General features: G+C 46.5%; 2 protein-coding genes across 7 annotated transcripts; one reads left to right on the forward strand and one right to left on the reverse strand.

Annotated features, from left to right (window-relative positions):
- Positions 1-68: 68 nt before the first annotated feature.
- Positions 69-14,960, forward strand: HSBP1L1 (heat shock factor binding protein 1 like 1). The gene is made up of 4 exons (XM_074355475.1): positions 69-8,672; positions 9,620-9,686; positions 10,672-10,766; positions 12,795-14,960. The coding sequence occupies exons 1-4, from the start codon at positions 8,622-8,624 to the stop codon at positions 12,798-12,800; spliced, it is 219 nt and encodes a 72-aa protein (XP_074211576.1). The 5' UTR covers positions 69-8,621; the 3' UTR covers positions 12,801-14,960.
- TXNL4A (thioredoxin like 4A) lies at positions 14,551-23,239 on the reverse strand. Of its 6 annotated transcripts, none has more exons than XM_074355474.1 (4): positions 23,089-23,239; positions 22,554-22,722; positions 16,797-16,900; positions 14,551-14,984 (listed from the first exon to the last, which is right to left on the reverse strand). In XM_074355474.1, the coding sequence occupies exons 2-4, from the start codon at positions 22,704-22,706 to the stop codon at positions 14,870-14,872; spliced, it is 372 nt and encodes a 123-aa protein (XP_074211575.1). In that variant the 5' UTR covers positions 22,707-22,722; positions 23,089-23,239; the 3' UTR covers positions 14,551-14,869. The 6 variants fall into 6 exon arrangements, with proteins under 6 accessions (XP_074211575.1, XP_074211571.1, XP_074211574.1 ...); XM_074355470.1 differs by having other exon boundaries at positions 14,551-15,043; positions 23,089-23,238; XM_074355473.1 differs by having other exon boundaries at positions 14,551-14,953; positions 23,089-23,233.
- Positions 23,240-23,263: the final 24 nt, after the last annotated feature.

Below are 23,263 nucleotides of genomic sequence, written 5' to 3' on the forward strand. Positions count from 1 at the left end.
CCGTTTACACAGAAATAGGAATTGCTGTTTGTCACCTGACCAAGGTGAGCCCCCAGGGGCTCGGGCTCGAGGGAGGGAGAGGGAGGTGCTCAGGACACCGGTTCTGGGGGAGGGGTGGACCTGAAGCCCAGGTCAGGTGGGCGGGGGCAGGGAGGACCCTGTGAGAAGACCTCCCCCCGCCCCGCCCCCGACCCAGGACCTTGTGCGGGCGGGGCTCAAGACAGAGAAAACCAATTGCAGGCCCTAGATTCTGTCTACAGAATAGCTCCCCTCCCGGCTTCCATCTCCACCACAGCAAACCCAAAGCACCCCAAAAGGGAAGGCCTGGTAGAGGAGAGAGGAGGGCCCCAGGGTGGGGGTGGGGAGATAACTAATCAGCCAGCCTCCTACCTGGACAGTTTCGTGGGAAATCATAAGAACAGTTACAACCTCACTAAGAGCAACTCGCAAACAAACCTGGCGATAAGGCAGGCCCTTGATCAGACAAAGAGTATCTCTCACTCTCCAGCCGCTGATGCCAGTGTATTTCTGAGTCATCACTATTCAAAGTATCCACCAGAAAGACTGAGAACACAGCACCAGCAATGTCTAGGGAAATGAAACACACACACACACACACAGAAGGACATCCAGGCCAAGCTGGGCTAAGAAACATGGATGCTCCTCCTCAGCCAGATTGTCCCCCAAGCTCTGGGGCCTCCAGAATGGTCTACTTTCTCTCTTCTGTAAGCAACAGAGTAAGAATACAGGCTTCCATCCCATCTCACTAGAGCACTGGGGTCACGGCATCTGGCCCTGTTTGTCCTGGCAGATGTGGACAAACAGGTGCCAGCCCCTGGCCAGATGCCACTCTGGATCCATCAGGTGTGCTAGGTGGAGGACCCACACTAGCGAGCACCTCCAGAGTCCAGCCAAGGGCATGCAGTCTTGCATTCTTGGTCCAAGGCTTCACCTCACAGAAGTGGCTTGTAATCCTTTCAAACCTGTCTGGAATCAGAGGGGCACCTGCTGGTCCAGAACCATCAGTCAAGCAGAAGGAAACATGGCTCATCTGCAATGCTGCATGTTCCCTGGCTGCCTGCATCCCCAAACAGAAAAAAGAAAAAAGCCAACCAAGCTGTGCTAGGCTCAAAAATAGCCAACCATCATCTACTAACCCCAGAACCTGTGAATGCTACCTTATGTGAAAAGGAAAAAATTGCACAAGTGATTAAGTTAAGGATCTGGAGATGAGGAGGGGGCCCTGGATTGACACAGCCCCAGACATCAGTGCCATCACACATATCTTTATAAGAGGAAGGCAGAAAGAGACTTGAGACACACAGAGGCTGCGTAAAGATGGAGCAGAGAGATTGAAGACGCCGCCTGAAGTTGGAGGGAATGCAGCTACCAGCAAGGAATGGTGGCAGCCACCAGAAGCTGGAAAACCACAGAATGAATTTTCCCAGGAGCCTCTGGAAGGAGCACAGTCCTGCCACCACCTTGATTTCAGCCCCAGTAAACTGATCTCAGACTTCTGGCTTCCAGAACTGTGAGAGGATAAATTTCTGCCACACAACCCAAGCACGGGGCACAGTCTTTCATTTCTGGGGAGAACGATTTCTGCAGTTTTTTGCCACCCAGCTTGTGGTAATTTGTCACAGCAGCCACCAGAAACTAATATGGAATACTTAAAGTGATGGAGAAACTCTTCCTCAGGAAAAAACAAAACCAAGGGAATTTATTGCCAGCAGACCAACCCCGTAAGAAATGTTCAAAGGAGTTATTTAGGCAAAAGGAAAATTATATCGGGCAGAAACTTGGATTTACATAATGAAAAGAAGCGGCCAGGAGAAGGAATAAGTGAAGGTAAATCTTTTTTTTCTTATTCTTAATCTAAAAGACTACTGTTTACTTAAAGCAATAAAGTAACAATGTACTGGGTGATTATAGCACATGAATAAATGAAATGAATGACAAGGGATGTAAGGGAGGAAATGGGAATATTCCCTTATAAGGTACAAGCACTACACATGAAGCCGTAAATGTTATTTGAAACTGAACTTAGATAATTTCAAAATGTATATTATAAACCCTAGGGCAACCACTAAAAAGGTTTTTATTAAGCACAAATAAAGACAGGAGATAAAATGGAATCATATAAAGTATACAGTTAAAACCAAAGAAAGCAGAACAAGAGGAAAAAGAAACAAAGAATAAATGCAATGAATAGAAAAGAGTTATAACTTGGTAAATTTTAATCCAACTGTATCAATAATCACTTTAAATGTGAATGGTCTAAACACACCAATTGAAAGTCAAAGACTGTCAGAGTGTATGAAATTCAGAAATAAACCTCTGCAAGTGCCACTGTCCCTGGGGTATTTGATGTTCTGTGCAGTAGGAACACAAGGAAGAGGACCATGGAGGTCAGTGAGCACATGGGTGACAGGAACAGCTGTTCCAGGTAGTGATGCTGGCCCTTTGCCCTCCCGAGGGAGCTGCTTCTGTGCTGCAAAAGTTGCAGAGCATCAGCAAGACCATGTAGTGATTTATTCATATGTATTTGAGTAAGTACATAGGAAATGAGTCTAGACAGATAAAATATAAATTCTTAATAGTTGTCTCTAATGTGACTCTGTATTTTATACACTTGTCTGTGGTTTAAATTTTTTACAGTGAGTATATATGACTTTTCCAATTGAAAAAAATATACATCTCCACTTTACCAAAAGAAAAAGTGAGTTCCTGCATTGCTTGTTCTCCCCAGAAATGAAGGACTGTGCTTGAGTTGTGTGGTGTCCGAATGTGTCCCCCCTTCATCCCTGAGCCCAGCACACACCTCTTCTTGGACACCTGTGGATTCAGTGCTCCAAGGCTCTAGCTGGGACAGATGGGCACCAGGTGTGAACTTTCTTTCCAGCTTACAGGTGCTATTTTTGGAACTAGCTGAGAATATGGAAATGACACCAAGAAAGGCAAACTCTCACTGAAGTCACTGGACCCGCTAAGCTGATGGCTTGTGCAGAGCCAGCATGAGGACACTTGGGTGAGAGTCACCTGAGAGTCCATGCCCCCCATGTCTGCTTGTCTTAGAGAATTCATTCTGACTCTGAACATAGCTGAAATGGAATCCAGGGACTGTGGACAAAGCACCCAGCGGAGATTGTTAGAGGGCAGTGAAGCTGGGCAGCTGGGAAGAGTGGCCCCAGGCACCAGAGGCCTTCGTGGACCTGGCTTTGGCCTCTGCCTGGTGACTCAAGTGTGGAGAATGTCCGTCCATTTTCATGTGTTCTGAGCTTGTGCCTTTACTGCTGGAGGCTGGGCTCTCTGCTGGCCTCCAGTCCCACCTCTTGCATTGGTGCAGCCATGTGTCTGAGCTCTGGCCACCCCTCTTGCTCACTCTCACCTGCTGGCCAGGTGCAAACAAGGTAGTGGAGAACTCCAGCAGGAGGTAGCCCAGTTCCTGGCTGGACGGATCTGACTCTTGACTGGCAGCATGGGGCAGAGCCCCCACCCCTGCTTGCCAGCCTCAGACTAATTGAAAGTTTTGTTTCGTGTTTAGCTGCTGCTTTTGTGGTCTGTGTGTTTGATTTCATAAATATGTACTCCTTACCAGACTCTGCTGTCTTCCCCGATCTACATCTGCACCAGTGAAACGCCATCTGATTTCTACACCCTCACAGCACACTTCAAGACTCTCCTCCTGTAGATTTGCAGTCAGTTGCATTTGAGGAATTTTTCCCCTGAACTTAGTTCCTGAAATTTAATATTCTTAACAAAATGAGTTTCTCTTCAGTGATTCTTGCTTCCATATTAATGAATTTATTTCCCATGGATGCAGAACTAAGAATTTGACCCCTAATTAGGCAGTATAGGTGAAAAATCACTCAGGTGCTAGGTGTAGAATGACAGATCCTGTTTCTCCAGTAGAGACCAGGTTCTCAGGGTTATCAGAGAGTTTCTGAGTAGGTTCCCATCAGACCAGAGAGATTCCAATTGAGAAAGATAAAATATATATTTAAAAATATGAAAGCTTATGGAAAGAGAGTCACAAGTTTCCTAGGTCCTGGAATTCTTAGCCTAGGGTTTGAAGCTGGGAAAATGTACTATATATATATATATATATAGTGATAAAAAATATATATAGTGATAAAATATATGTAACACGAAATTTATCATTTTAACCATTTTTTAATTGAAGCATAGTTGATTTACAGTATTGTGTTAGTTTCAGGTGTAATTTTAACCATTTTAAGTGCAGCGTTCAGGGGCATTAAGCACATACACACTGCTGTGTGACCATCGCCACCATCTCCAGAACATTTCATCTTCCCAAACTGAAACTCTGTTCTCATTAAAGGCTAACTCCTTGTCTCTCAACCTCCCCACCCCCAGCCCCTGTATGTGACTCAGAGGCTGTAGCTTGAAAACCACTCTGCTTTAACCTCCAGACTTGACCACTACTCCTGGGTGACTCTGCCTCTTTTCCAGGCCAACCAGGGTCACCAAGGCCATCAGGCACTTTGCCCCACCCCCACAGCTCCACTGCTGGAAGCTTCCATTTCTCTCTCCTGGTGATCCCATGAGCCCCCCACCCCTTGCGATGCCTCTGCTTTCCCTACGTTCCCAGCTCGCCATGAGGACTGTCCTGGTCCCCGCTCTCCTCAGAGAGCCTGCTTGCCTCAGAATCTGACGGGAGCTCCTGGGGCTCTGATCCAGAAGGCTGGTCCTGGGCCATGCCCACCAGATCCACCCCGGGGACCCTGACCAGCCACTCAGACCCCCACCGCTTTCTGGGCTGAGGCCTGCCCTTTGTTTGCACACATCATTTGCTAATCCCCCTGGTCAGGCTTTTCTGGAAGCTTGTCTTGGAAGACAACCTCAGGCCCAGTGGGCAGCCTCACAGACAGGCCCTTTGGAGAAGAGAGGAACCCAGGCCAGTGAGAGACAGCCCAGTGGCCTGGGAGGAGCAGAGAGACAGGCGGGTGGCCCCCTCCAGCGTGTCTCCTTCCAGGCCCTGGCTGGCCCAGCTCCCTGCGGGCCATTAAACACCAGGCAGATGGACGGGTGTGGGGTCGGTCTGTGCAGCGTGGAGGAAGCTGCGCCCGGGGCCCAGGCCCGCCGTTAGCTCTGGCTCTGCAGGCCCCTACCTCAGTCACAGCTCTGCACAGTGTCCGGAAAGCTGTTTGGTTCCACAGGGGCGCGCCCTAAGCACGGCAGGTGGAGGTGGGTCCTGCCGCGACTTGGTGAAACCCTCAGATCGGCGGGCCGCAGAGGAGGGTGAGGGCAGAGGTTCCAGAACAGGCTGCTTCCAGCCTGCGGAATGTGAGGGGCTCCGGTGCCCTGCACCCGCCACCCCCAAAGACTAGAACATTCCCCAGGAACCCTCCAGGGCTTGGCTAGGCCCTGTTCGGCCATCGCCCCTCTCTCCAAGGAGGCTTTCCCGCTGTGTCCTCAGGGGCCACCTCCTGGGTGCGGGCCCACCCCCGGGGGCACTGGCCGCTTTGGATGCAACTTGGGAGACAGAGAACACAGAGACTGCCCCACCCTGCTGTGAGAGTGGCCTTTCCTGGGGGCCTCCTGCCTGGCCCACCCCCTCCTCCTCCTCCTTGGCACTTGGCACCTGGCACCTCCTTCAAAGAGAAGTCAGAAGCTATCTGATGGGATTCCTCAAAGGGGCCAGTGACCCTCCCCAGCCCCCTCTTTCCCTAACTAGCCAGACGGAAGACCCCCCCCCCCCCAGCCACTGCAGGGGCTGCTCACACTGCGCTCCCTGCATCCTCAGACTCTCCTGGGAGAAAAAGAGGAAGGTGCTCTTTTAGCTTCTTGCACACAAATAGCCATGCTTTTTAAAAGTTATTGTATTTCTCTGAAGAAGGCATACAGATGGCCAACGGACACATAAAAAGATGCTCATTATGGCTAATTATTAGAGAAATGCAAATCAAAACCACAATGGGTTATCACCTCACAGTGGTCAGAATGGCCATCATCAAAAAGTCTGCAAATAACAAATGCTGGAAAGGGTGTGGGGAAAAGGGAACCCTCCTACCCTTTTAGTGGAAATGTAAAGTGGTGCAGCCACTGTGGAAAACTGTATGGCATTTCTCTAACCAAAAAAGAAAGAAAGAAAACTAAAAATAGAACTGCCATATGATCCAGCAATCCCAGTCCTGGGCATAATCCAGAAAAGACAAAAACCCTAATTCAAACAGATACAAGCACCCCAGTGTTCGCAGCAGCACTACTCAATAGCCACGACATGGAAGCAACCTGCATCCACCAACAGATGGCTGGATAAAAATGTGGGTGTTTATACACACCATGGAATGCTACCAGGTCATGAAAAAGAATGAAATGTTGCCATCTGCAGCAGCGTGGATGGACCTGGAGATCATCATACTAAGTGAAGATCATCATGCTAAGTGAAGTAAGTCAGACAGAGAAAGACAAATATACATCACTGATATGTGGTATCTAAAGTATAATATGAATGAATCCATACAGAAAACAGACACACACATGGAAAACAAAATTTTTGTTCACCAAAGGAAAAGGCGGGGAAAGGGGAGGGATAAATTAGGATTTCGGGATTAACAGATACACATTACTACATATAAACTAGTGAGCAACAAGTATTTACTTCATAACACAGGGAACTGTGTTCAATATCTTGTAATAACCTATAATTGAAAATAATCTAAAAAATACATGTGTAACTGAATCACTTTGCTGTACACCTGAAACTAACACAATACTGTAAATCAACTACACTTCAGTTTTTAAGTTACTGTTTTAACACCTCTAGTGAGATATAATTCACATATATGAGGTACAATCCACCCATTTAATGTGTACAATTCAATGATTTTTAGTATATTTGAAGGGTTGTGCAACCGTCACCACAATCTGATTAAATATCTGAAATAGATCTGGATATCTCTGCCCCCCAAGAGGAAACCCCTAAAGTTCGGCACGGTCCCCCCTTCCCTCCTCCACTTCCTGTCTTTGGGGATTTGCCCACCTGGACCCGTCAGGTGAGTGGATTTCGATCCCCTGGGACCCGCTTCTCTCCCTGAGCACCGTGTTCCTGAGGTGCATCTGTGTTGTGTGTGCGTCGGGGCTTCATTCCTCCTTGTGCCTGAATGCTGTTCTGTTGTATGGAGGGACCACTCTTTGTGGACCCATTTGTCTGCTGATGGAGATCTGGGCCGCCTTTTGACTATTGTTGACGGTGCTGCTGTGAACACTTGCATGCATGCTTCTGTGTGGACACATGCTGTCATGCCCCTTGGTACACGTCCAGAGGTGGAGCTGGGGTGACATGGTGACTTCATGTTTAACTTTTTATAGGCACACTGGCTGCACCATTTTAAGTTCCCACCAGTGTGAGGACCCAACTCTGCCACACCCTTGCCCACGCTTGTTACCTTCTGTCTTTTCATTCCAGCCGTTGCAGTGGGTGTGAGGTGATCTGGTGGTTTTATTTGCATTCTCCTTATGACTAAGGTTGTTGGGCGTCTTTGCATACGTGGCTGTGTTTCACACACTTTCAGCAACCAGGTCTCCATAAGTCACTCGTCTAGGCCTCTGGGACGTTCGGGTGTTGGGCTGACTGGGACAGACAGTCCTGCCCCACAGAGCTTTGAGTCGGTGGGGGGCAGACGTGTAAACAAAGATACCTGCTAAGAACAGGGTCCTGGGACTTCAACCACAAAGTGACCCCGAGCCACAATCCAGCCAGGCTAAAGGACACTTGAGGCAGAGAAAGTCGCTGTGAGGTCTTCCTTCCGATCTTCCATAAAATTAAAATCAAGATGCAAACGTTGGCTGTGTGTCGGGAGTTGGTCACAGAACATAACTCTTAATCTTAAAGTTGACTGCAGACATGGCAATGATTCCGAGAGATGGCCGAGTCTCTCATCAGAGAGATGGATGATTCCAGGGCCCTGACGTTGATGGGAGTTTGGGCTGTGTATGTGCTGCAGCCAGATTCCCCCCATCCCCCCATTAGAGAGGTGACAACATCGCATAAAAACCACGGGCACAGAGAGTGGAAGGGCGGGTACCAGCGGCTGGGAGCCTAGAGAATTGATGTCTCATGGGTGCAGAACGCCGGTTTGGGAAAATTAGAAAGTTGCATGGGTGGATGATGGTGATGGATGCACAACCACGTGAGTGTACTTAAAGCCACTGCACTGCGCACTTAAAACTGAAAATGGCAACTTTTATGTTGTGTGTTCTTGGCCACAATGATAATAAAAAGAGCGTGCCAACTCTGGGCTCCAGCGCAATGAAAACAAAGCAAACAGTGGAGCGTCGCCGGGCGAGCTGCGGACGGCCTGAGCCCAAGGAGGTCCCCCCTGCCAGGGACAGCACCGCGCGCGCACCTCTTCGGCCCCGCGTTCCCCACGCTCACGTCCGCACCCCGCCCTGGAACTGCTTCCTGGGCTCCTCAGCGGCTCCGCCGGCGTCGGGAGCATCTCCCGGCCCTCGGATTCTGCCTCCGCAGCCTGGGCGGCCATCGTTGCTGGGAGCTGCGGGTGGCGGCGGAGCCGAACCAACACATCCGCCGGGCCCACCACCCCGGACCTGTCGGGCGCATCCCTGCGCCCGAGTCCCTGCCGGCGCCGGTCCACATGGACGCGCGGGGACCCGAAGCCTCCGGCGGGCGCGCGCTGCGGGACGCGGTGAGTGGGGACCCCCGCGGCCCTCCACCCCTCCCTCCCCGCCCGACCCTCACCGGCACCGCGTCCCTCCCGGGCGGACCCGGCGCGGGCGCTCTGTTCGGGGCGGCAGCACCTCGCCACCCGGGTCGCGGAGACACCAGCCCTGCGCCGGGAGGCCCTGCGCCAGGAGGCCCTCCGCCGGAGAAGAGAGCCGGCGAGCGGGGGCGGCACTTAAAGGCTGATGAGTTTGTCTTGGTGAAAGAAATCGGTTAGATGCACATACTTAAACCCACATTTTCCTGACAAAGTGAAAAACTTCTGATGCAAGGCGAGGAACTCGGGGTAGAGGGCCGCTTTCGCACACAGATGTGGGCTCAGGCTGGAGATCCGCGTCCATCCTCGTCGTCTCTGAAATGGAGGCATTACACGGGTGTGAGGAGAGAGTTATGTCATAAATGGTACGAGATTTCAATTTGTAAACTATAAGGCAACATAGAACACGGCCAGTAGTAACAGTTGCTGTTTCTGTGTTGCCTTGTAAACAATTTCTGAAACCTAACACCAGCTAATAAATACCCCAAAGTGCAGGGAAGGCAAGATGCCCGCTGTGGCTGTGCTCCGGCCGAGGGTTTCAGCTACTCTTAGGAATTCTTTGAGGAACGCAAGGTTAGTAAGCTTTTCTCCTGTGTTAGCTTCTAGACATTTGATAGTTTTAATGCTTACATTAAGTGTCTGATCGTTTTGAGGTACTCTTCAAGTATGGCGTGAGGTAAGGTTTGGGCCGGCTTGTTTTTCAGCTGTGCATTGGCTGTCAGCGCGCCAGCACTGTTGGTTGACAAGATCTTCCTCACCCCTTGAGTGGGAAGGCCTCAGACCTTATCAGAAATCCACTAACTACACATATGGGTGGTTCTACCCTGCATCAAAAGTAAATGCTTTTCGGTTTTCTCATGGTTCATTTTTTTCAGGCAGAAAATCTATTTAAGGAACTTCAAGAACATTTTCAAGCTCTGGCTGCAACATTAAACCTCAGAAATATCCTTTTCTATCTTATAATAAATTCTGCAATGCTTCTGGAATATTGAGCTGCCATGGAATATCTTTTTGCTGTCTGCTATTGTGGGTAATTGTTGGCCTGGGATTTCCTGGTGTTTACATTTGTCTTTACCTGGCATCCAGATGTGTTAATCATCACTCACAGGTAGTTACTTCCTGCTTGACTGGTAACACAGGGCACTTTGCATGGTAAGGATCAAACCCAGGGACACACACACAGTAGACACGACCCAGTGGGGCTCTTCCAGCAAGCTCTGGATGCATCTGGATAGTCTGCTCAATGGCACCCACACTCCCCCAAGCAAGCAGAACCCTGCGGATGGACCAGGGAGGGTCTCCAACACTGGGTCTGTTGCAGGGTTCTCCTTATGTTGTTTCGTTTTGTAACTTCAGCAGATCACTGTTTGGTAAGACATGAATTCAGAGTTAGGATAGAATGTTTCCTGTTTAAGAAAATCCAGATAAGGGGAAACCTGCCCTAAGACTTGCCCAAGCGAATTCACTTCACTCAATGAAACTCCTTCCTTAAAAATGTGTGCAAAGTATTTGCAGAGGGAACCACTTACTTGCAAGTTTTGATCCTGTAGGTGATCAGGGAAAAGAGGATTCTTAAACATGATAAAAATTACACAACAGCAAAATTTGTTTTAAACAGAGTTAATTCCCGTTTTATTTACATACTGATTAGAGCTTGGTTAAAACAGTTAAACGTACCAGACAACCTCTTATCCCCAAACTCATGTCCACGCAGAGGGAGCCAAGATTTCAGAACTGGGTGCAGAGTGCAAAGGACACGCTACAAAACCCTGAGGGCCACTGTTCGCTTGCACCGACCTTAAGTTCGGTACTTGCTGTCTTTCATGCCCTCATTTTAAATGCACTGCAGGGCATCTTCAAGGTCCCACTGATGCAGTTTGACGTGGAGGTGCCTCTCTCCCCTGTGCTATTCTCCTTGACATTGTACTGGAAGAGATGGGAGGTTGGATTGAGGACCTACAGAAGAACGTAAATGACTTGATGGTGCAAGCTGGGATCGAAAGTTCTGTCGCAGAGCAAATGGTAAGGCCTTATCAGGACACTAATATGTTTGCCTTTTGCATATCTTCTGCATGCTTTCATCTTGAAAATGTTAATCCCATGATTGTTCACTAAGGGAACCACTGCCTCTGCACTACGTGAAAAATCTTCAGGAATAAGAAAAGAATTTACAAATGCTCTTTTCTAAATAGACCAGAAACATTCTTTGTCATAGGTCCTTAAAAGGTACACATTTTAAATGAGAAACTACTGTTTTAAATTGAATTTTCACCCTCATCTCTCAAATTAGTCTTCAATCAAAACACAAGTCATGATGAATGAGAGATTGGGAATTACGACTGGTGGCTTCTGTGTGAGACAGTGTGTGCACGTAACTGAAAAAGACACATGAGGCTCTCACCCCATTTCCTGAGTGGTTCCTGAGGATACCACCCCACCCCCCGCCCCAGGATGCAAACATTTCTTCTCCAGCAGAATTTCACACTTAATCTTTATCATTTAATTTTTTAATTTTTATCTTTATTGAAGTATAATCAATGTACAATATCACATAAGCTCCAGGTGTACAATATAGTGTCACAGTATTTAAAGGTTACACTCTATTTATAGTTATTACTGAATGTTGGCTGTATTCCTGTATTGTACAATACATCCTGGTAGCTTATTTTATACCTAATAGTTTGTTCCTCTTAATCCTCCACCCTCATACTGCCCCTCCCCCTTCCCTCTCCACACTCATAACACTAGTTTGTTCTCTATATCCATAAGTCTGCTTCTTTTTAAAAATATTCATTACTTTGCTGTATTTCTTAGATTCCACATACAAGTGATATCATACAGTATTTCTTTCTCTGTCTGACTTATTTCACTCAGCATCAGAGCCTGCAAGTCCATCCTCATTGCTGCAAGCAGCAAAATTTAATTCTTTTTTTTACGGCTGAGTAGTATTCTGCACACACCTCGTCATCTTTACATAGCCATCTGTGGATGGACACTAGGCTGTTCCTGATTTTAGCTGAACAATTAGATGCCGCTGTTTCCCTGCTTTCCCATTTCCTGGTCAGTCGTCCAGGTCAGCAGGCAGATCGTCCATGCTTATCCTGCTGAATGAATGAGAGTGAGTCCACCTGTCAGTGACTTACCTTTACATTTCTGTTTCTACCTCCGGTGTTCTGGTCAAAGGATAACTGGAATCTGTATCCTGCACACATGAGCTGCAGTCTTGGGGAGGGCGCCCCACCTCTGTGAACGATTAGCTCTACCCAGGGAGGTCGCAGCAGACAGCCCGCCTGCCCTAGAGCCTCGACCACGCCCTACCCCCAGGGCCAGGTTCCCAGGGCACCTGCTCCAGTGCTGCACATGCTGCCAGGGAGGGGATGCCGGCTGGTAACTCAGTTCCTTCCCATCAGCACCCAGACTCCAGTTGGTTGTTTTAAATGGTGAAGTAGGTTTTAAAATGTCACTATTTTGATGCACTTACAGCCATTATTTAAAGCTGCATGAGAGGTCAGGTATCTTAAAGTCTGCTTAAGGCTGCTGGTGCCTTTTAAATTAACAGACCGGCTTAGGTCTGCTCGGCTCCCTCTGTGCCTGTTGGTTGTGCTGGGTCAGTGCATCCTAACATAGGGCTTGTGCCGGTGGATTTCAGGGGATTCGGCAAAACCCCTAACCTGCGTCGCTGCCATGGGGAGGGGAGTCCATGACCCCAAGATGGTAAAAACTAGGCAGATTTGGCTTCTGTGGCATCTGAGCACCTTCCCCGCGTGTGGGGAGGCAGACGGGCTGCTGTGAGAGGAGAACCTCGCCTTGGTGGCGTGAAGCAACCCCACGGTCTGTTCACCTTCAGCCACGAATCCATCTGACTCCATCCGACTTAACTGAAAATCACCTAACGTTCATGTTTTTGTACCTACTGAACTTTTCCTATACAAAACTCTTCTAGGAATTATAGAAAATTAAGGTACTTTTATTGAAAGCTTTGGATTCCAGTGTATTTAACTGTACAGTAATTGATACATAAAGCAACCATTACTTATTTTTTTCTTACAGACCTGAAGACAGTGGACCAGTCACTTGAAAATGTGAGAAAACGAAAACTGTACTTTTTGAGTAATAATCTACATAATACGATTCTGATTTTTAGTATTTAATTTAAAAATTCATTTTAGTAAAATGAAAGATTAAAAGAACAAAGGCAATGCAATAAGGATGTGATTCAGATCATTAACCACTTAGCAAAGATGGTTGTAAAATGGAAAAGTATTTTTCAATGCATACCTAATACTTATAAATCATGGAAGAAAAGCATACACTATATTAGGTCAATTTTTTTCCTGAATTAAGTTCTTTATAGCTCTTTCTTTAAAATATCATAAGCAGTTTTCTGATAGAAGTTGCTTTTTTAATAACTGCATTCCAATTCAACAACTCCAGTCACAGTTTTGGGGAAGACTCGTTTTAATCTGCCCAGAACAAGCATATTCTGACAGTACATTCTCCAAACCAAACAAAACCAAATCAAAGGAAAACCAAAGAAACAGGTGATGCAGGAGCTCCGTGATGTGTAGGCAGTCACCAAGAAGGCACACAAAGATCACATGTAAGTTTATTTTGTTGGAGATGCTTTCAAACTATTGTCCATTTCAGCTCCCTCTCAGCCGAAGTCAAACAGAGCTACGACCACCTAAAGAGTGAGTCAGTTCTAGGTCTCATTGTAAAAAATAACATTATTCCTGCATGTAACATAAATCAGACGCTTTATACAAAAGTCAAAATAACTCACGATTCTACAGTTTAGAATTAACCACCGTCAACACTTTCTTCTGTGCAGGCGATTTTATATAGTTGGTCATATTGTTTATAATTTATGTTCTCATGTCATGAACACTTCTCCCCATGTGAAAGTTTCATACTTTTTAATGTTCTATCGTGTGGCTGAAGTAACTTAACCATCCCTTTAACCATTCCTTGGATTTTGAGGTTATTTCCCAGTTTTGTGCTATTGTACATAATGCCAATAACCTGCTGCTGGGAGGAGATTTAGGAGAGAAACCCAAGGCTGTGATAAGGAAACGACTTAGCTACATGCACTGAAGGGTCATGGTTTCTACAGACTCTCCAGAATTTAAGTACAGGATTTAAGTACATAAGGTACAATCTTAGAAGGAATAAGAAACAGCTCTTACTGTTTATATTTAAAAGAAAGGCTCCAGAAATCATTATTTGACTTTTTGTTGTTGTTGTTGTTAACTAGAAGGACAAAAGATTTTTTCCTTAGGTGTGTAATCTTTCTGAAGCCTTTCTGTTGTGGGTTGGGAGTCCTAACCCCAAGACCTCAGCATGTGCCCTTATTTGGTGATGGGGCTGGTGCAGATGTAACGCTGAGATGAGGTCATGCTGGAGTGGGTGGCCCTCATGCAGTGTGGACATCTGGACAGACGCACATAGGGAGAACACCACGGGAACACCAAGGCCTAGACTGGGGGAAACATCAAACCCAAGGGACACAAAGGGCCGGGGAGGAGAGGAAGCGTCTCATCATAGCCTGAGGACCAGCCCTGCCTACACCTGGACCTGACCCCAACCTCCAGCACTGAGACAACACATCTCCGCCAAGGCACCATCTGTGGCCCTTGATTATGGCGGCCCCAGGAAACTCAGACAGACTCCCACCCACAAGTGTGCAAAGCACAGGGGCCGCAAAAGATGCTCACCTGACCTTCACTCCAACGGCTGAGTCAGTTCTTGACTGCCAGGCTCACTGGCCCAAACATCACGTTTCCTAAGAAATAAATGATTATGACTGTTCCAGCACCATCTGTTTTATTTATTTCAGCTGGATATTTACAGAGAGTTGCTGATACAAAAATACAACGACCAGGTGGACTGAAAGTCAAAGCAATGCCACCCTCACTGCAAACCCTCCAGCGCCGTGAGCGCCGCGTGCTTTTCCAAACGCTTCCTCAAAGGCTTAAAGAGTGTAAACACTTCCACGTGAGCACAAGCACACAGCGTCCATGTGCGGGGCCAGGGCAGCTCAGTATCTGTACTTTGTCGAGTAGTCCTTGGGGGACACAACCAGGCCACGGCCCTTGCGGGCGCCCCGGTACACCGTCTCGATGATGTCAATCATCTCCTGCTTGTCCTCCATGGCCCAGTTGATCTTGTTGTTGTTGCCGGTGCCCAGGTCGATCATGATGTGCTTGTTCCTGCAGAGGGAGACGCCCGCGCTGTGAAAGCCTGGCCCAAAAAGAATCCCACGAAAAAGCGCCTTGGGTTTTCCACCGTTAGAGCTCCCGCTGCACCTCAGTGAAGACAAGGACATGTGATCTAGAGAGCACAGCATTTAGGAGGAGACAGGAAACAAGCTAAGTGCTATTTAAAGAAATACACAAAGGTCCTTCTGCATTTGACCCACAGGGTAATCGAAGCGTCAAAGCACACAGTTTTAGCCCCTGGGAAAGCCGAACTGTTTTCCTAATTTACCTGAAGAAAGCAATGTATGAGTTTGTTGTGCTGTTCTTATGAGCACTTAGTGTAAATTCTACTAAAACTCCAACTGACTGAAATGAATGATACTTTGTATTTCCATGATTCTTCACAAACTTATCTTTCAAGAGGCTACTTTTTAAGATAAATTTATATGTACACTTTATAAAAATAAAGATATTAACCCATGTTGTACTGGCTGCACTGATTTTTATCAATTTAACGTTTCGCTTCTGCAAGGTTGTACGTCTGGCTCCCAGCTGCTACTCCCTGGGAAGTGCTCCATCCTGAGGTCGAGCCCTGGCCTCCTTTCAGCCAGAAGAGCTTCCAAAGGGCAAATGTGATATTACCCTCCTGCTGCAGGTGCACTTCTAGGCATTGTTCCAAGTTCTCACTGGCCCAGAAATCGGTGCACCTGGACCCTCCCACTCACCTCTCACCACCTGCCACTCCACCCCTCACCTGTCAGTCCCCTCATGTCCTCCCAGGTCCCCCCAAAAGCAAGCTCTTCTGCCCCTGTGCCCCGCCCATGCCTGCCCCCCCTACACGAAGTGGATCCTTCCCCGACTGACTGCCCAGAGAAGAGCCCAGCCTGCAACGCTGGCCTAATGAGGCCCCGAGACAGAACCCACCGAGCCGCCAGATTCTGACCTACAGGCCTTGACTCCTAAGTGGTGGTGTCTTGCCACCAGGTTGTGCACACTGTTACATACCCTGTGCACTCACTCCACCCAGACTGTCCTCACCAGCCGAGAAGCTCCACTTCTGGAGTACGGCCTAATGTCTACACTGCTGTTTACTCACTTTTGTAATAATGATAAACAGTAAGAAAATATGACAAGTAAAAACATCAAATGTGATTTCTTTCCAAATTAAATCTCCACAACAGAATTTCCTTTCACTCATGATGTCACTTAACTTTATTACACAAATATCATCAAGCGTATTTGCATCTCCATCAGACCCCCGTGTGCCTAACCAGCAGCCACTCCACGTTTCCCTGCCATGCAAAGCCTGCAAATCAGGAGTACAAGCTAATTTAAGGCAACGAGGGAAATTCTATTCCTGAAACCAATGACTGACTGACTAGGGTCCACAACAGGATTTTTCGGCTGATACCATAATCTTGCATTTACAAGCAAACTGCTTCAGTACAGGTTTCCCTCTTGGGTATCACAAAAGGACACTAAGTCACGACACTGATGTCACATTTTAAAAGTGAGTGACTTTAAAACACATTTTCATCAACATTATATTTAGAGGTATCTTACAAGTCAATAAGGATGTCTTCCATTTATTTACACTCCACCTAGGTTTTTGGGCAGTTTCAAATTCAAATTCAATTCAAAGGAGTAATTTGTTACTGAGTAAATGCTAAACTGGAATTGTTACTTTGAAAATTATTTAAAAGATAATATCGATTGCCTGGTAATACAAACCATATTATGATAAGACTATAATTAACTTCCTTCTAAATAAAAAAATCTGAAGCTATTTTGATTACATGAAACCTCCAGATCACCTACTTAATTTAAATAACAACTTTAAGATAAGGGCACATACCTGAAGAAAAACATGACAGTACACGGATCGTATAACTCATACATTTTGTTGAAGTCAGGTACTTCTGTAATATCCACAAGATAAATTACTGCGAAATTTTTAACCTACAAGTAAAAGAGATTGGGAGAAAAAACTAAAATAACATATCAACTTTTTTACTCTGTAAAAACACATTAGAACACAGAAACGAAAGAATCTGTGTATAACAGGACAATTTCCAAACTAACTCTCCAACGTTTTTTCTCAGCAGAGCTGACATTTGGAAGATAATTCAATACGATCAGGGTCCTAAACTACTGGCCAGTAACACCTCATTCAACATCGTTCAGAATAGCCATTTATGAGAACCCTGCATAAAACGTCCACAGTTAGACTATTCACTCTGAACCAGGAATACCCCACATGGACTTTTCCAACTTGCACTTTCACAAACACTGAGTTACGTGCATTAAATAACTGCTTTAAAACACAGCCTCACCCCTCCGTCGTTTAGGTCTGAACACCTGCACATACCAGTGGACCAGCACCCAAGTCGTACTGTGTATAGCACATGTTCTTCCATTTCTTCCCTTAGTTACAAGTTCATCACAGGACATTTGGAAAACCTAGAAAACTATAAATAAAACAAAACCTCCAATCCCAACACCCAGAGGTTATTGCTAAGAATGACATTTTTACTATATTCTTTCCCATTTGGGGGGGGGTGTAAAATCTGTTTATACTGTTTTTTAACAAAATGCAGTTGTACAGTGATATCAGTTATTCACCTATGAACATTATTACCCTTACATTTATATATATACTTCATTAGCTGAATTGATACTAATAAAAATTTTAATCATTTATATTCATGAAAACTCAAAGAAAATAACAGAAGAATGGTAGAGTAGTGGCACTGCCATTTGATGAACTATTACACAGCCATAAAATGTATGTTTGGGCAGTATGCAGTTGATGTAAGAATGCTCATAATTACAGCAAGATACAAAGTGCTGTACTGTGATCACTATACAGTCTTCTAAATGTTCTCTGTTGCTGTCAATGATGAGTAAGAGAACCGTAGCTCACTTAGAAGTGAAACAAACAACTGACACTACAGGGCTTAATTTTTCTTCCCCTCCGTATAAGTTACATCATGATTCTTCAGGCAGTTGTGAAGCCTCCCAAGGCTGAGGCCACAGGTGCTGTCTTTACTGATGTGTCCTCAGAGCCCACACAGTACCCAACACACACAAGGCACCAGTAAGTATTTATTGAACGAGTGAATTTTAACAATAAACCTGTATTTCAGAACTCAAAAAATGTACTGTTGTCACTAAAAATGTGTTTGTGGACAGTATGGACTTAATTATATAATCCCAAGTTCAAAGAGACCTGCATTAGGAAATGGGCTGGTCGACATCCTCCTCGGAGGAAGCGCCTGGACAAGGGTGCTCCTGCCCCTGCAGCCAGATGCTTGCAGTGGGGACAGGTCATGACCTCAGCCATGGTTCACCCCATTTGGGAGCACTGCGCACACAGCACCAACCTGCCTTCTTCTAATTCTGGGAACCCTCCCAGCCCCTTTCCTCCTAAAGGGGTGGCATGGATTCTCCTAAAGGGGTGGCGTGGATTCTGCCATGATGCCTTCCACATGGTCTCAACTATTTCTCCTGAGTGTTTCACATCCATTAATGAATCTGCAGTTAACTAAAACCCCTGTGTATTTTTTATATAAAACTGAAACAAGATAGGTGTCTACAATCTTTTCTCTATTTAAAAAATGTTCATTTTGGAAACATAGAAATGGAGTAGAAACACCATTGCTTTGTTTCCAACCCAGTATTTTTTAAAAGCTATATAATTAAAAAGAATATGACAGTCAAATAAAATCAACAGTGTATCAGTGTTTCAAAGTGAAAGTAAACGTTCCCCTCTCCCCAGATCCACGTGCCCTCGTGAGGAAATTTCATACGTTCTGCTTTTCTCCAGCTCTCCCCAGATTGTCAAATAAAGCTCTTAGAAAATCATCTCTAACAGCCAAACAATCTTCCATCCAGTGGAGAGAACGTTCCACTTTAAATTCCAAATCTCCATTTCCGAGCAAACTACGTGGAAGCACCTGCCTCAGGGGGCTGTCATGAGGCCCACACCGGGCATCCGGTCGTCATGGCTGGCCTGCGTGCTCAAAAGCCAGAGAGTACAGTCATTACCATGTTCTCCTTTCACTGCACATTGTGGTTATTTCCAATTTTGCCATCAATCACAGCAAAAGTCTCAGAGGGCCTAAAACTCTGGCCACTGAAGAGGCATGGTTACTGAGCATAAAGTACGACTACGCTTAATGCTTTGCATACGATGTCAAGCGGCTCTCCGGAAGGATATCAGTTTACTCCTAGCTGAATATTACTCTGAGCTTCTGCATCCACTAATAGGCAAACCTTTTTATCTCTGCTATGTCTACAAAATGACAGTACACTACTTTACTGTGTGGGTCTTTGGAGTTTATTTACCCATTGGAATTTCCTCATTTTTCAAGTTCTTTGCCCATTTACCCGCGGGAGTCTTATTTTTTTAAATGGTACTTTAAACTTACCTGCAGATGTTTATTGCATCTACAATAACATTTGCCTTCTATGTTTGCAGTAATTTTAACTGCTTGTTGGAAAGTATTTTTTTAAAGCAAGAACCACATGTACAAATTTCACTTCTATTCTCAAGTTCGATTGTCTAAAATAGTAAATATCCTTTCCAACTCTGCTGCCGCACATTGTACAAGCACGTCGCTTCTTCAGCAAGTCAGCATCCATGCAGCCCAGCGGCCCTCCTGCAGGTCAGTGCAGCGTACAGCATGAGACTGGAGGCCCCACCCCCTGCATGGAGCTCCTCCATCAGCTAAAAACCCACTTGAACTCCTGGAAAAAATATTCTTGACTGTCAATTGGCACCATGTATTTCTGAAGGGTCAATTTTTACATTTTTAGGTAATTCATTTCAAACCCATCAAAAAACTGCATGATAACGTCTCAACTGTTTGCTCAGATTGGCTGTTGGTTTCTATGAGATTCCACATTTGAGCATAAATTTCTGCTGGTTTAACCGACTTTACGTGATCCTGAAGAATGACACCCTGAAGTCATTCCCAATTAGCTCCATGAATACATTTACATTATATACAACTGTATTAGAATGCATTACTATGAGACAGTATCACTGAGTTTGCTTATTTTGAACTCTATCTGTATGGGCTTTTTAAACACACAGAAATTGAACACCCCACTTGTTCTCACCCACAGTGGGATTCAGGTAACAGTGAACCGCGGCAGAGTGTGTTCCTACAAAATGGCAAGGCAGCTGAGAAGCACACAAAATAGTCTCTTCAAGGCTGTGCACAGGACCAGCCACCAAGCAGGGAACTCTGTTTTTATGATCACTCTATCGAACTCCAGACATCTGTAAAATCTTCAAGCATAACTCTGTTTTCAGTACAGCTCAAAACTGATTGACCGTGAGGAGGGGGTTGGTGCTGTCGAAGCATCAAGTCCATGAACCACCTTCTAGGAGAAGCAGTAGAATCAAGTCCAGCCTCAACATTGGAACTTTTACTCACTTTAAAACAGCTGGGGAATCCAAACAGGGCTCGTAACAAGATGAGGAAGATCCCCCACTATCTGCCATTTCTGCAGAGGGAGATTTTTAATAAACAGTTAAGTTGTTCTTGATACTGAAACCTTCAATTTCAAAAATTCCTGTTGAGCAACCCCAAAAAGGGCTTCCAGAATCACAGACCCATATTTTGCCCTTATACTAAGAAGAAAATAAAACATTGTTTTGTAATGTATATCAAGTTTCCATTTTGACTAACTATACTATACTATAGTATTAAAGTTTATTAAATAGAAATCCAAGTTTTGGACAAAAGAAAAGGAGTAACTTAAAAGACCAAAGTGAGTCCAATTGAACTGTTCTTACCGACAGGTTCAATACCAAAAAGAGCATGCCTGCTGGTTCGACAGAGATTTGGTCTCTGACGGATACAGAGGTATTCGAAAAGAAGTATTCGGGTAAAAGTCCCTAAAAACTCACGTTAACACAAAATCTGTCTCCTAGCCGAGAGCATCTTGCTGAGTTTGCTCAGACATGAAGAGCAAACGACCCTCACACCTCCAGCCACCCTAGCCCCATGCTGAGGGCGACAGGGTCTGCACATCACCCGGTGCTGATGCTCCCCCTGCAAGGCAGAATCCAGGACACACACCCTTCATGGCTCCAGAGTGGACACAGCAGTGATTCACTTGCCAGAACAGAGTTCGTCCACCTGGACACTGCAGCCTAGGCCACGCAGAAACGACTCCCCGACTGGGAGGACCCCCATGTGAGAGCCCCACTCTCCTGAGTTCCACAGGCACCTCCTCAAGCTCCTTCAATAACTTGCTGTCCAAGAGGAAGAGGAGGGAAATGGCCACAATCACAGCACTCCTACTCTGACCCTGACCTCGTGGACAGGATTCTGAAAGTCACACGAGAATTCCACGGGCACTTCTTTAGAAAGCTACCTGGACCTCACCCCAGACCTGTAGAATCAGAACCTCTGAGATGCACCTTGGTAAGGTTCCAAGTGACCCTTCTGCTGACAGAGGACGGCCCCCAGCGTTCACAGTGAAACCACCCCCACCTCACTCCGCCTCGCCCGCCAAGTAGGAGACAGTGAAAGCTACTGACGGCAGACCGGACAGCGTTTCCTTTCCTAAACACAAAGCACATCCTTATACCTGCTACTCTTTACTCAAGTTGCTATTTTAATCCAGCCGATATTAACATCTCACATTCCTGCCAAAGAAAAGATGGCTCAGTTTCCTTATTTTTACTCTTCATCAAAATAAATGACCTCTCAAATTAGTATAGGATATTAATAAGTTAAATACCTTATTAACACCCTAATATGTTTGCCTTTTGCCCTAATGCTACAATTGCAAAAATCCAAATCAAAGTTATCTTAAAGTCCCTATGAAGAAATTACATAAAAAGAATTAAGCCCTGGTTATTCAAGTGCCCTCCAGTTGCACTTCACTGTCAGCAAACAAAAGCCACAGACAACGTGGTGTACTAATGTTAAGAGTTGGGAAAACTAGCTCTAACAAGTGCAATTCCAATTCCTCTCAATGTTTCCTGCATTTGAGTCGCTCTAAGATATAAATCAAAGTCACTCATAAAAAGTACGGTGGGGTAAAGAAAAAAAGAAAACCAACCAAAAGAAAAAGGAATAGATTTACTATGCTACCAACATAAATGTTCCGCTTTACGAATACAACAAACAAACATGTACCCGAAGAAAGGATCATCCTTTTAAATTAAGCTACTCAAAGTAAGCTCCAATGCTCCTGCCAGTCTGCAAATGTGTTTTGCTCTTGGCACTATAGAGATAAATTCTGAAAAACATCCTGTCAATAGAAATTACTAACTTATTTAGGGAGAGCGACCATGAACCTCTTAAAAATTTGAAAATCTATGGAAACTTCTCCCAGAAAAAGCCATAAGCTATTCTGACCAATTTCAGGGAGCACGTCCTCACATCTCTGTCCCTTTGTGAACCCTGCCGCTTCTCTTTAACTGGTAAACGTGTTGCCTAACAGTCGTTTAAGACTTAAAATCATTTAAGAAGAATGAGTACAGCGCACACGTCTAAATCTCACTGTCAAATGGCAAAGCAAAAGCAATCCAACGTCATGAAAAGACCAAGCGGAGGTCATGACGCGACGTGAAGCGGGGCTGCGCTACCTTTTCAGCTATGCTGTACAAAACCTCGTCCATCTTCATACAAGTAGGGTCCCAGTCGTGTCCAAACCGAATGACGACCACGCGGTCTTCTTCTGAAAGGATGGCCTGATCCACCTGCCATCCATTGTGCAGGTGCGGGAGCATGTACGACATCTTGAGGCCGAAGGGTCTGCGAGCGGGGTGGCGGGAACCCAAGAGTCAGTTCCATCCAGCTCCACTGCAGCGCACCGGCGGGGCCTCACCCTACGGAGACCCCATCCCTCCTGGGCCTCACCCCACGGTGACCCCACCCCTCCCGGGCCTCACCCCACGGGGACCCCACCCGTCCCGGGCCTCACCCCACGGGGACCCCACCCGTCCCGGGCCTCACCAGTCGGTGTGCCAGGGAGAGGGGCCAGGCCCGGGTCCACCTTGTCCTCCCGACTCCGCCCCCGCCCCCGGCACGCCCCCGCCCCCGGCCCAGAACCCAGGGCGAAAGGACCCCCGGGCTCCCACACCCGCTGTCCCCTCCTCTCACCGGGAGCCCTGCACGTACCTCCTCCGCCCACACTGGGCCCTCCCGCGTAGCCGTCCTTCCGGGCGAGGACGCGCGCCGGCGTGTGCGTGCGCGCGTCCGCAGTGCGTGAGCGCCGGCCTGTACGCGCGCCGTCGGCAGTGCGTGGGAGGTGGCAGGTGCGTGCGCGCGCCCGGCAGGGGTGGTGGAGTCGGGG

This window comes from Camelus bactrianus, chromosome 30 (genome assembly GCF_048773025.1).
Source record: "Camelus bactrianus isolate YW-2024 breed Bactrian camel chromosome 30, ASM4877302v1, whole genome shotgun sequence".
NCBI classification, from domain to species: Eukaryota; Metazoa; Chordata; class Mammalia; order Artiodactyla; family Camelidae; genus Camelus; species Camelus bactrianus.